This window comes from Suncus etruscus, chromosome 2 (assembly GCF_024139225.1).
Source record: "Suncus etruscus isolate mSunEtr1 chromosome 2, mSunEtr1.pri.cur, whole genome shotgun sequence".
NCBI classification, from domain to species: Eukaryota; Metazoa; Chordata; class Mammalia; order Eulipotyphla; family Soricidae; genus Suncus; species Suncus etruscus.
Window position 1 is genome coordinate 108,519,504 of NC_064849.1, and position 14,064 is coordinate 108,533,567.

At 40.5% G+C, this 14,064-nt stretch overlaps 1 protein-coding gene across 1 annotated transcript in view; it reads right to left on the reverse strand.

Annotated features, from left to right (window-relative positions):
* The window catches only part of HCN1 (hyperpolarization activated cyclic nucleotide gated potassium channel 1), a 351,288-nt gene extending 349,924 nt beyond the window's left edge, over positions 1–1,364 (reverse strand). The window contains exon 1 of the mRNA XM_049768369.1: positions 887–1,364. Coding sequence (XP_049624326.1) covers positions 887–1,293 — 407 coding nt within the window. The 5' untranslated portion in view covers positions 1,294–1,364. The remainder of the gene's footprint in view (positions 1–886) is intronic.
* Positions 1,365–14,064: the final 12,700 nt, after the last annotated feature.

Genomic DNA, 14,064 nt, shown 5'->3' on the forward strand with positions numbered 1-14,064 from the left:
TTTCCCTTGACAGCTGACAATCAGCCCTTATTCCGGGGCTGGGAATTGGAGACAGAACTGTGTCTTGTGGACTTGTGGTCAAGGTCAAGAGGGGGTGCCGCGGGGTTTCTGGAAGGAGGCTCGGGAATTGTCCCCACCACCACCACATCAGTTTTCGGGAACTCGGGGCTTCCAGCCATCCGCGCTTCAGCTGGTCCCGGGCAGCGCCTTGCCGAACTGACATCCCGGGCTGGAGACGCAGCGCAAATAGCCCTGCCCGAGCCCGAGGCCACCTCTGCCACCCCGGGCCGGCCGGGAAGCGGATGGAAAACATCTTCCCACTCCCCAAGGGGTGGGGGCAGAGCCTCGGGGACAGTGACGACCCATGAGTCACCATCTCCGGGTGCCCCTTGTCTCCTCTTTTCTTTGGGGGAGGAACCCAATTCTTGGTGGAGAGAGCCTTAAGAGCGTACAGAGGAGAGTCTCAACACCCCCCCCCCCAATAAAAAACTCCACTTTCCGGCTGCTGTTGAACATTCATTCTTTTTCAAGAAAAAGTTTCCTTGATCCAACTTAACAGGCTCCCCTTTGGGAGTGGGAAATCACCGTGGCTCCTTCTACCTATCTACCTCCCCAAAAGTTCAGGAGTCGTGCCCATAGGAAGGATTGGTCCCCGGGGCTCCAGGGCAAGTAGAACTCGGAGCACCTCCACCCAATCCATCCACACCCACTCCCCGATGGGTGCAAACTAGTTGAGTGGGGCCCGATCAGCCGGCAACAATCCCCTTACGGGGCCCCCCAATCTCTCTCTCTTTCCGATTCCCGGGGCGCCCTCTCTCCCTCTCCTCTCCGGAGCCCAGCTGCGCGCTCGAGGGCGCGGTCGCAGGGGCGGGTGGGGCGCCCTTACCTGAAATCGCTGTACGGGTGGATTATCCAGAAGCCTGCAGTTTTAACCCTTTCCTGCTCCTTCTCCACCGCCTTCTGGCTTCCGAACATACGAAGGGAGAATTTGTTGACCCCGGGCTGCAGCATGGAGGTGAACTGCCTCTGCATGAAGCCGTACTGCCGCCGGGGTCCCTCGGCGTCCTCTAAGCCCCCGGCCGGCTCCTCGCCGCCGCCGCCGCCACCGTCCACCTTGAAGCACACGGAGTTGCCGTGCTCCTTCGCGCCCGACCCGCCGCCCCCCGGCGGGGTCCCCAAGCGCTTGTCGGCCGCCGCCGGCCCCGCGCCCGTCGCGGGCGCCTTGGCGGGGAAGACGCTGTGGCCATCGTCCCGGCTGTTGGACGAGGAGTTGGGCTTGCCGCCTCCTTCCATGCCCGCAGGACAGCGGTGGCGGACGGCGCGCGCTCCAGACTCGCCGGCCGCCCGGCGCGGGGGACACGGAGCGGAGCGCCCGGGGCGGGCAGGCGGCAGCAGCAGCAGCAGCGGGGGGCTCGAGCCGGCGGCCGATGCCCACAAGCCCGGCTGCCCGTCGCGGCGACGGCGGCGGCGGCGGAGGCGGCGGCGGCGGCTGCTGCTTCGCTCCCGCGCCCGCGCTCCTCGCTGCGCGCCTCGCTCCCGCCGCCGCCGCTGCCCTTAGTGGCTGCTGCGCTCCGGGCTCGGCGCTGCTGGCGCTGAAGCTCCAGCTGCCCTGAGCGAGGCGACGCGACGCGAGGCAGGCGAGGCAGGCGAGGCCAGCCCAGGCTCAGCCCTCGCGCGCCAGCGCCTCCCGCGGCTGCCCTCTGCTGGCCGCCGCAAGTCCCCGCCCGCCCGCCCGTCCGCGCCGAGCACGCTCTCGCTCTCTCTCCCGCCACTCTCGCTCCGCTCCTGCCCCGCGTGACATTGAACTCGGGAGCCCCCGGCGACACGGCTATTTGGACAGGAGGAGGGAGCCGCCTCGGCTGTGGGCCCCTAGGGGCAGGGCGGACTTAGAGACGGGACCCTGCCTGGGAATCTGCGTGCGTCGCGAAGAAACCAGCCTCCTTGCGACTCACCCAGACATTGTCACAGGCTGAACGCCTGTTTGAATGATGTTCCAGATGGGGAAAGGGAGACAGCTTGGTTCTGCCTGCAGAAAAAAAAAAAAATGTGCACAGAAAACAAAAAAAGAAAATGTGCACAGAGAGATGTACATCAGAAATTGAGGTTTGACAAGAAAGGATGTATCTCAGAAGTAAAAGGGAAAGTGTCATTGTGTGTATGTGTATGTGTGTATGTGTGTGTTTGTGTGTGTGAGTGTGTGTGTCCAGAAGCAGAGAATGCAACTCAGTCTTGATAACCCAGGGCAGACAACTGCTTAGGACTTTTCAGAGGAAACCCTGTAGCTAGGGACAGACAACTGACCTGCTTAGACTGATCCTTGTTTATTCTCTCTGAGCTGCTTAAGCAGGCTATGGGATTTCTTTTCTCTCCAAGGCCACTCAGATCAACGCATACCTCAGGCAGTTATTCCAGCTGTCAAGAGAGAGAAGACAGGCTAGGGCCAGTGCTGACCTAGCTCTTGTGCTAAATTATGTAATCCGTACAACACACTAAGAGATATGTTGTCTGGCAGAGTGCACCTACCCTTTGCCAGAAAGCCAAGAAGACTTGAATCTAGGAGGACCCAATTACCATTTCAGATGGGGAAAGTATTCTCTAGTGAAACGTACAGTGTGTTACTGATGCTGAGCAGAGCATTCCAAGACTCCTCTTATTCCCACTGTGCTCCCAGATTCACAGGATTAAGCTAAAGGCAGCAAGATGTACTGCCAAACTCGCTAGTAACCCAGCAGGACCCTGACGCTGAGGAACTTCCAATAGTCCCAAAACATCTGTTTCAGAAACAAGACTCGCCTTCCTTACCACAGTCTCTTCAAAGACTATCCTGTCCTGCCAAAATTCCTGATTCTCGGGTTCCTGTCAGTTGACAACTATATCTGAGGAAAAAGGAGTGGACACCTCTTAGAAAGAGGAGAATTTTATTCACCAGCAACCATGATCTTTCAAGAAAAACTGAGGGAGCCAATTAGAGATACACCGACAAACTAAACACTGAAGAATCCAAATAATAACTGGAAGGCAAGGATAAAGACAGCAGAAGACAATTTGATGACATGATGCGGGGTTTACAGAGACTGAGAAGAGAAGAATGCTGAGAACAAAGAACAGAAAGGAGCCAGAGCAGAAGTCATTAGGTCCTGGTGTTGAAATTCTTCCAGATTCCCGTTTGCCATTCTCCTCACCATGTCTATGTTAACACTTCTTTCAGCAAGCTTCATCCTGACTCAGACACCATCTGTTTCGGATCAAAACCCAAAACCTTAATATATAAGTATAGATGGCCTAAGTTCTATGGTAGGAAATAAAATACTCTGATCTAACAAAGTAGAGAATTTGGGAATCCAAGAAGTCAACCAAGGATGTCAATGGCTGAAGGGAACTGAAAGGGATGGATCAAAACAAACATCTTCCAATGCACAGTTCTCCCCCAAGAAGTTTCTCATTCACAGGCATTTTCCATATTAGACCAAAGACATGCCTTACTCTTCTGCTCTCCAGGGTGCTTCTCAATCTACTTCAGCCATGAGTTTGCCAATGTATATTTTAAAATAAATTTCAAATTTTACAATGATTTACAAGTTTGCCAAAAATTTTATTTTTTTCTCGCCAATCCTTCAATTTATTCTATTCCAAATTAATTATGACCAGGCATTTATTTTGATATGAATTTTTCTGAGATTCAGCAACTTGCACTCAACTAATCTGAAAAAAATTGCAGAAAAAAGACACATCTAAATAGAAATGCAAGTCATTCTTTGCTTAAGATAGTTTATTTTTTTAGTATTTTTATTAAATAATTTCTTGATTTAAACACCATGATTACAAACGTAATTGTAGTTGGTTTTCAGTCATAACAGGAACATCCCCCTTCAACGTGCAACCTTCCCATCACCAATGACTCCATCTCTTCTCTTCCCCACCCCCCTCCTGTATTTGAGATAGGCTTTCTACATCTCTCACTCACTGACATTGTTATGATTTAATCAATGTTTTAGTCATTGATTTTCTACAAATATATTTGAAATGGATATTAAAATCTTTAATGTATATTTTAATATATAGACAAATATATCTACAGTTTTTAAAAAGGCAAGAGTCTTCATCCTATAATAGGGTTGTTGATTTCATTGAGAATATAGACTTAAGTAGAAGCTCATTATATAAAGAGAAAATTGAAGAATTTATAAGTTTGGAACAGAATGACACCTATAAAAGAATAAGAAAAGAAACAAAACTAGAAAGAGAGGGAAAAGAAGCAAGGGGGAGACACAGGGAGACCAGAGGAAGAAAAGAATAACTGCAAATAAATTTAAAATGGGATTCAATAATGAAAATAAGCTTCTATGTCTTGAACAGACAGATTATTTCAGCATTTCAATTGTTCTATATCTATCTGAACTCAGTGCATTAATTAAGTTTTCTGAGTAAGAAAAAAATAAGAATTGTGATTATTTGCTGACTGTGGTGCTAGGGGAATCAGAAAGGCAGATGAGGGAAAATTAATATTATTATCTTATTCCAGTCTTGATTTTGCATTCCTACTGTCTCTGTAATTTTTTTTTTGGTGATTAGTTTTTGTTGTTGTTGTACCACAGCTGGTTGTGTTCAGGCCTTACTCTGTGCCCAAGCATTATTCCCAGTAATGTCTGGAAGATCATACAGGGTGCAAACATGGAATCTAGTTCAAGAGTCCTGCCTACTGTACTCTCTTTCATGCCCAACTTTCCTATTGTATTATTTTCTCCCTCTTCCTTTCCTTTCCCAAACCACTGCAAATTATCTCACTAGCTAGCTATATCTATATTAATAAATATATAGTTATAAATATATGTATGTATATATCATGTATTATAACAGACCTGAGCCTTGAGGAAAAACTCACCTTATCCCATTTCTGTTTTGCTGATTGACAGTTTCTAGTCTGGAATTAATGAATTTAAATAAAGTGGTTCTTTTCTCAATTACCTTAGAAACTGAACTAGTATCTTGTTTGACTGACTATGTGTCAGTAGATGTCCATGATGTCAAAATGCTTGGGTTTTTAGAGGAATTCGAGTTAGATGACTCATGAAAAATTATGTTATAGATTCATGAACAAGCAACATCGTATGCCTGATCATATAACTTTTAAAATGTTCTATTTAATACTGCTTAAGAGAAAATTTAAGACAATACATTAATTGAAACTAAAATAAAATCAATAGATTAATATGAAAATAAAATTAATTCTCTATCCAGCAGACACAAGCATAAGTGAAATGAAACTGAAAAGATAGATAGGAGACTTGAAATGTGACAGATTATTGGAAAATTCTCAGTGAAATTTAAAGCTTTAAAGGATAAAGCCATTCTCTTATGCTCATAAAGCAATATGGTACACATAACAGAAAGAACATCACGAGATCAGTCTTAGTTGACTCAGAAGTTCAAAATAAGAAACTGGAAAAATATTGTATGAAACTTAACCTCACAGTCCCTTTGTATCTTATAAACAAGCATCAATATTTACCTAGAGAGCAACAACTAAATTTTATATGATTCTCTGAACTATAACAATATCAGAAACATATCCAGCAGGTTTATAGTATATAGTATTTTCATATTATAATATTGCTTCAATAAAATGCAAAATAATTTTAAAAAATAATCTTTATAAACATAAATCAGTAACAAAATTTATAATACGTTGTCAATATAAAAATTAGTATCATCCTAAAACAATAGTTAATACAATCAAGGTAATTTTTAAAATATAATTTAAAAATAAAGTGATATTATAATCTCAAGAATTCAAAACATGAGACCTGTGTGATAATACATAAGTAAGTTCCTTGCCTTGTATGTGACCAACTAGGTTTCAGGATTTCAAAGCTTGGCATCATATTTGGTTCCCTGAGCACTGCCAGGAGTTATTCGTGAATGCAGAATGAGAAGTTATACCTGAACATTCCCAATGTGGCCCCCAAACAGAACCAAAACAAAAGTCATGATATTCATAGTCTTAAAAATACTGATTTTAATTAAAATTATAAAACACTTTGAATCATTAAACATATTTCTCGTCCACGATGTAAAGACTCAGAATGATAATTTGTCTCAATTTTATTTTTCATTAAAACAACAGATTTTTGTTTTTGTTTATACATAAAAAAACATAACAATGTTCAGATTAACAAATTACTTTAAAATGGCTTTACTTTAAGATATGGCTTAAGAAAGAAATATAAAAAGAGCAGGAATGTAGTGCCAATGGTTGAAATGCCTGCCTGTATGCTCTACATTCTTGATTCTGACCCTTCATCCCTTTATGGTTTCCTTTTCATAGCTGATCTAGATCCAAGTGTCCCTAGGAATAGCATCCCACGATGTCCAATCTTTCCACTGGAGTAGCCTCTATATTAAAAACAGGAAAAGAAAAGAAAAAAAGAAAAGGAGCTGATCTAAAGTATTATGTGCATTTACAGTAGTATTAGTACCAAAAGAAAATGATAAGTAAATGCAAAAAGGTTTAACATTATCATACTTCAAAGACTTGTCTTAAGTCAGTGAGCAGAGAGCCTGTTGTATATTAAAAAGGTGCTAGAATATTTAGGCAAGTATTTGAAACTAGGTGTAAAACTATGGTATACTCTTAATTTGCTTACTAAAATAAATTGTATTTCAATTCACTGAAGTGAAACATTATTTTATTTTAAAATTCTAATATGTACATAAATGTCATGAAAATTTTATAAAATCAAAGATTTAAATAACTAAACTTATGATAGAAAAGTACCTATAGTCTTGATAGCTTGCTTAAATGTGCATTTAGTAAAAATAAGTCAAAAACAATGTTAAATTAAAAAAGAAAACATTCTGGTGTGTAAGTGGAGCAGCATAAATATTGCTTGTAGAAATTACAGTGGACAGGGGCCTGAACGGTGGTGCAGTGGTAGGGAGTTTGCCTTCCACACAGCTGATAGACTCCGTTTTGTCACCAGGTGGCCCATATGGTCCCCCAAGCCAGGAGCAATTTCTGCAGGGGTGGCGAACACGTGGGTCTAGAGCCACATGCGGCTCCCGGCCAAAATGAATGCAGCTCTTTGCCTCTTATCATCATTTTGTATACTGTGGCTTTTTGCTAAGTCTGGATTTTGTTCTGCTGCTGCTTCTGAGGAGGGACCTCTGAGGAGAGATCTCTGAGTGCGGAGTCCCGCCCTCAGGCTGCAGCATCCCTTCTTCCATTCCTTGGAAAAAACTGCACAGGCCAGCGAGCGGGGGGCTGGGGGTGGGGACGTGACCCATGTGTCACATGTTGGGTTACATCTTGCCATGAGTTAGTGTGGAGGACGCAGCACACCCTCACCATCATTGCAGGAATTTGACCCTCACTCAAAATGGCAAAATGCAATATGTGTTTAATAGATTATTGTTAAAATTATATGCTTTTGTGTGAGTGCTTGATAGTTTTGGCAGGTCACTGCGTGGTGTGGCTCTCTGACTCTCACAGTTTAAAATTTTGGCTCTTTGTGCCGAACTGGATTTCTGAGCACATAGCAGGCGTAACCCCTGAGTGTCACTGGGTGTAGCCCAAAAAAACAAAAATAAAAAAAAAGGAACTATAGTGGACAAAAATGTACTCTGATCTCCAAATACAAGAGACCTGTATTTGATTATAGGTTGTTCTACTTCAATTACAAAAGTGCAAAGAGACAGGCACTCATTATTCTTACAGTTCCCTCCAAATTTTACCATCACTGAAAAAAGTCTCCTTCAAGGTATTTTAGCTGCAAACACTTATTTTAGCACCTTTTACTCTGTCTCTCTTTCTTTTTCTTTCTCTCTCCAGACATTTAGTATGAAGTATTCAAAAATAACTGCATATATGAAGAAACCTACAAAAGGATTGGATATGCCCAAGGACTCAGAAAAGAACACAGAAGATCTTAAATTTAATCCTTAAGTTTATCCTCAACAGAGCCATACTGTACCACCTTAAAAATAAGTAAATTCAATAATGAAAGAAGCACAATTCATAGACAAGATAATGGTCTTATACACAGAGTTACCATATAGTTAGATCAAAAAGTTATTAAAGACGTGCATGCATGGTGCAGAAGAAAAATAATAAAAGGAAAAATGTTATTTAGAGAAAGGGAAAGCAGCTGAACTTTGCTGGAACTCAGATGCCAGCACCCCTATCTGCCTGTCCTCTGTGTTGTGCTGCCTTTTCGGCCTGATTTCATCCTGTGTATCTCATCTGCGGATGGCTAACCTTCCCTGGAGGTGAGTTAACACTCCCAGAAAGGGAGGAGCCAGAGGAGCGTGCACATTATTTAACCAATGAATATAACCACAACACATAGAAAAACCTACAATTCAAGTGTGACAATGGAGAAACAACGCAGGTCAGCCCCAGACATAGAGAATGAAGAAGGCAACTCAGATGACCAGAACATGGCCAACCAACTAGTAAGTCTCTCAGATACGGAGTTTAGAGTCGAAATGTGGAAGATGTTCAAAGAACTCAAAGAAAGTATAGAAGAGAACACTAATAAGAACCAAGAGAATATGAAGATAGAAATGAGAAAACTCCAAACTTTAATATCAGGTCAAATAACAGGTCTGAAAAGCTCAGTAGAAGAATTGAAGAAAAACATGGATGAGCTTTCCCACGGGTTAACAGCAGCTGAGGATAGAATTAGTACACTGGACAATGAGATGAATAACAACTCCATACAGCAGAAGAGACTGGAAAAAAAGCCTTAAAGCAAATGATCAAACAATGGAAAAATTACTCAAAGAATGAAAACAGATGAAAATAGAAGTCTATGATAAGCTCAACAGAAACAACTTAAGAACCATTGGAATCCCAGGGACCCAGTAAGAAACTCTCCAGGAAGAACCAATGGTCAAGAATATCATTAAAGAGAAACTACCAGAGCTGAAGAATACATGTGATCAAATCCTGCATGCCCGAAATGTACCAACTAAAAGAGACCCAAGAAAAAACACCCCAAGACACATCCTACTCACAATGACAAACCCTATAGATAGAGACAGAATTCTGAATGGAACAAGATCAAAAAAAGAAATTACATTCAAGGGAACATCCTTGAGATTTACTGCAGACCTGTCACAAGAAACACTCAAGGCCAGAAGGCAGTGGTGGGAAAGAGTGACAAAAATCAATGAAATAAATGCTTTGCCTAGAATACATCACCCAGGAAACTCACATTCAGGTTTAAAGGAAAAATATATGGTTTCACAGAAAAACAACAGTTCAGAAACTTTACTGACATAAAACCAGTCTTAAAAGAAAAACTGAAAGACCTACTTTAAGACAAGAATGACCAACAGAGACACCAAACTTCGATAGAAAAATGGCACTAAATCCGAGGACAATTCTTTCTCTCAATGTCAATGGACTAAATGCACAAGTTAAGAGACACAGAGTGGCTAAATGGATCAAATAACTCTATCCAACCTTCTGCTGCCTACAAGTAACACACCAGAACAGTCAGAACAATCATAGACTCAAAATAAAAGGCTGGAGAAAAATCATCCAAGCAAAGAACAACCATAAAAAATGGAGTGGGCATACTATTATCAGATGATGCAAAATTTATTCTAAGTAAAGTTATAAGAGACAAAGATGGACATTTTGTATTAATCAAGGGATTTGTAAAGCAGGAAGAAACTACTCTCCTAAATATATATGCACTGAATGATGGTCCAGCAAAATATTTAATACAATTGTTGACAAATTTGAAAAATAGAATCAATAACAACACAATAATAGTGGAATACCTCAACATGGCATTGTCAATACTTGATAGGTCAACCAGACTGAAACCCAACAATAATGTACTAGACCTGAGAAGAGAAATGGAAGAGGCCTAGTAGATATATATATATAGGACACTCCACCCCCAGAAACCTGGACACACATTCTTCTCTAATGTACAGGGGACATTCTCCAGGATAGACTACATGCTAGCACATAAAACATACCTCCATAATATCAAGAGGATAGAAATTTTTCAGGCTACCTTCACTGACCACAAGGCCCAAAAATTACATGTGAACTACAAAGGGACACAGAAGAAAAACTTTAATACCTGGAAATTAAACAGCCTAATACTGAATAACCAGTGGGTCTGAGAGGAAATCAAAACCTTCTGGAAACAAATGACAATAGAGACACAAACTATCAGAACTTATGGGACACAGCAAAAGCAGTACTAAGAGGAAAATTTATAGCTTTCCAAGCACACGTCAAGAAAGAAAAAGGGGTATACCTGAATAGCTTAATGACACAACTCATAGAATTAGAAAGTGCTCAACAAAAGGAACCAAAAGTAGTGAGACAGAAGGAAATAACAAAGCTGAGAGCAGAAATCAATGAAGTGGAAACCCAAAAAACAATGCGAAAGATCAACAAAAGCAGAAGTTGGTTCTTCGAAAAAATAAACAAGATTGATAGACCACTGGCAAAACTAACAAAGAAAGAGAGAGAGAAACTTTATAACTCATATTAGGAATAAAAAAAAGGAGAGATCACTACTGATATAGCAGAGATTCAAAGGGTAATCAGAAATTACTTTGAGAAACTCAATCCCACTAAAAATGAGAACCTGGACGAAATGGATAAATTCTTGGACTCATAATCTTCCATGGTTGAATGAAGAGGATGTAGCATATCTAAACAACCCCATCACTATTGAGGAAATTAAGGCAATACTCAAATGTCTGCCCAAAAACAAAAGCCCAGGCCCAGATGGGTTCACGAATGAATTCTTTCAAACTTTTTAAGAAGAACTACTACCAATCATGGCAAAACTCTTTCATGAAATTGAAGAAATGGGAACAATTTGAAATAGCTTTTATGAAGCCAACATCACCTTGATATATAAACCAGACAGAGATGCTACGAAAAAAGAAAATTACAAACCAATATCGCTGATGAATACAGATGCAAAGATCCTCAAAAAAATCCTGGCAAATTATATTCAATACCTCATTAAGAAGATCATCCATTATGACCAAGTAGGTTTCATCCCAGGAATGCACGGATGGCTTAACATCCGTAAATCTATCAACATAATACACAACATCAAAAACATGAAAAATAAAATTCACATGATCATATCAATAGATGCAGAGAAAGCATTTGATAAGGTCCAACACCCATTCTTGATCAAAACTCTCAGCAAGATGGGAATGAAAGGAACCTTTCTCAATATAGTTAAGGCCATCTACCACAAGCCAGTGGCAAATATTATCCTCAATGGAGAAAAACTAAAAGCTTTCCCTCTAAATTCTGGCACAAGACAAGGCTGTCCTCTCTCACCACTCCTATTCAACATAGCACTGGAAGTACTTGCTATAGCAATTAGGCAAGAAAAAGATATCAAGGGAGTCCAGATAGAAAAGGAAGAAGTCAAGCTCTGGCTGTTTGCAGATGACATGATACTCTACTTAGAAAACCCTAAAGATTCTACCAAAAAGCTTCTAGAAACAATAGACTCATATAGCAAGGTGGCAGGCTACAAAATTAACACACAAAAATCTATGGCCTTCCTATACACCAATAGTAATAAGGAAGAAATGGACATAAGAAAACAACCCCATTCACAATAGTGCCACACAAACTCAAATATCTTGGAATCAACTTTACTAAAAATGTGAAGGACCTATACAAAGAAAACTATAAAACTCTGCTCCAAGAAATAAGAGAGGACATGTGGAAATGGACACACATACCCTGCTCATGGATCGGCAGGATGAACATCATTCAAATGGTAATATTCCCCAAAGCATTGTACAGATTTAATGTGATCCCTCTAAAGATACACATGACATTCTTCAAAGAAATGGATCAGGCACTTTTGAAATTCATTTGGAACAATAAACACCCTAAAATAGCTAAAGCAATCATTGGGGAAAAGAATATGGGAGGAATTACTTTCCCCAACTTTAAACTGTACTACAAAGCAATAGTTATCAAAACAGCATGGTACTGGAATAAAGACAGAACCTCAGATCAGTGGAATAGGTTGAATACTCTGAGAATGTTCCACAGGCATACAATCAACTAATTTTTGATAAAGGAGCAAGAAATCCTAAATGGAGCAAAGAAAGCCTCTTCAACAAGTGGTGTTGGCATAACTGGCTATCCACTTGCAAAAAATTGAACTTAGACACCCAGTTAACCTCATGTACGAAGGTAAAAACCAAATGGATTAAAGACCTCTATATCAGACCTGAAACCATAAGATATATAGAACAACACATAGGCAAAACATTCCAGGATATTGAGATTACAGGCATCTTCACGGAGGAAACTGCACTCTCCAAGCAAGTGAAAGCAGAGATTGACAGATGGGAATATATTAAGCTGAGAAGCTTCTGCTCCTCAAAAGAAATAGCACCTAGGATACAAGAGCAACCCACTGAGTGGGAGAAACTATTCACCCAATACCCATCAGATAAGGGGCTAATCTCCAAAATATAAAAGGCCCTGACAGAACTTTATGAGAAAAACAATCTAATCCCATCTAAAATGTGGAGAAGAAATAGACAGACACTTTGACAAAGAAGAAATACAAATGGCCAAAAGACAGATAAAATATGCTCCACATCACTAATCATCAGTGAAATGCAAATCAAAACAACTATGAGGTACCACCTCACACCCCAGAGATTGGCACACATCACAAAGAATGAGAACAAACAGTGTTGGCGGGGATGTGGAGAGAAAAGAACTCTTATCCACTGCTGGTGGGAATGCCATATAGTTCAACCTTTATGGAAAGTGATATGGAGATTCCTCCAAAAACTGGAAATCGAGCTCCCATACGATCCAGCTATACCACTCCTAGGAATATACCCTAGGAACACAAAAACACAATACAAAAATCCCTTCCTTACACCTATATTCATTGCAGCGCTATTACCATAGCAAGACTCTGGTAAAGTTGTAAAGGGTAAAGGGTAAAGGGTAAAATACCCTTCAACAGACGAATGGCTAAAGAAACTGTGGTACATATACGCAATGGAATATTATGCAGCTGTTAGGAGAGATGAAGTCATGAAATTTTTCTATACATGGATGTACATGGAATCTATTATGCTGAGTGATATAAGTCAGAGAGAGAGAAAAAAGGAGAATGGTCTCACTCATCTATGGGTTTTAAGAAAAATGAAAGATATTCTTTCAATAATAATTTCAGGCACAAAAGAGAGAAGAGCTAGAAGTTACAGCTCACCTCATGAAGCTCACCACAAATGGATGAGTTTTGTTAGAGAAATAACTACATTTAGAACTATCCTAATAATGAGAATGTCTGAAGGAAATAGAAAGCCTGTTTAGAGTACAGGCAGGGGTTGGGTGGGGAGCAGGAAGACTTGGGACATTAGTGATAGGAATGTTGCACTGGTGATGGGTGGTGTTCTTTACATGACTGAAACCCAAACAACACAAACATGTGTGTAATCAAGGTGTTTAAATAAAAATATATTAAAAAAAGTTATTGAAGAACTTAAGTCAGATTTTTCTTCTCTTCAATCCTATTTATTAATTTTTAAGTTAATCACGATCAAAGATTTATTTCAGTAAGAAATTTTCTGAATTTCATCAACTTCACTAAACTAATATGACAGAATTGTGTTTCTTAGTCACAGTATATTGCATGATTACATTATGATAATAACACTGATAGTTATTTTTTATTATTTGCTACCGTGAACTAGCTTTGATTATGCTAGCATTTTAAAATAGATATTCCAAATCTTTGTGATTGCTTTTTATAATACTGTAAGTGTGTAGTTCAGCTAAGTTGTACTTCCCTGAAAGTTTAAACTTTATTCAAGTAAGTATTCATTTAAAGCTTTAAAAGATAAAACATTCTTTTAGTCTGCTAAAGCAATGTGGCAAACATATATATGGAAAGAACATCACGAGTTCAGGCTTGGTTGAGTCAGAAGTCCAAAGTAAGAAACTACGAAAATATAGTGCATGAAACGTAACCTCACAGCCTCTCTGTCTTTCTTTTGATTCCTCCAAATTCTTGCCAATTTAAT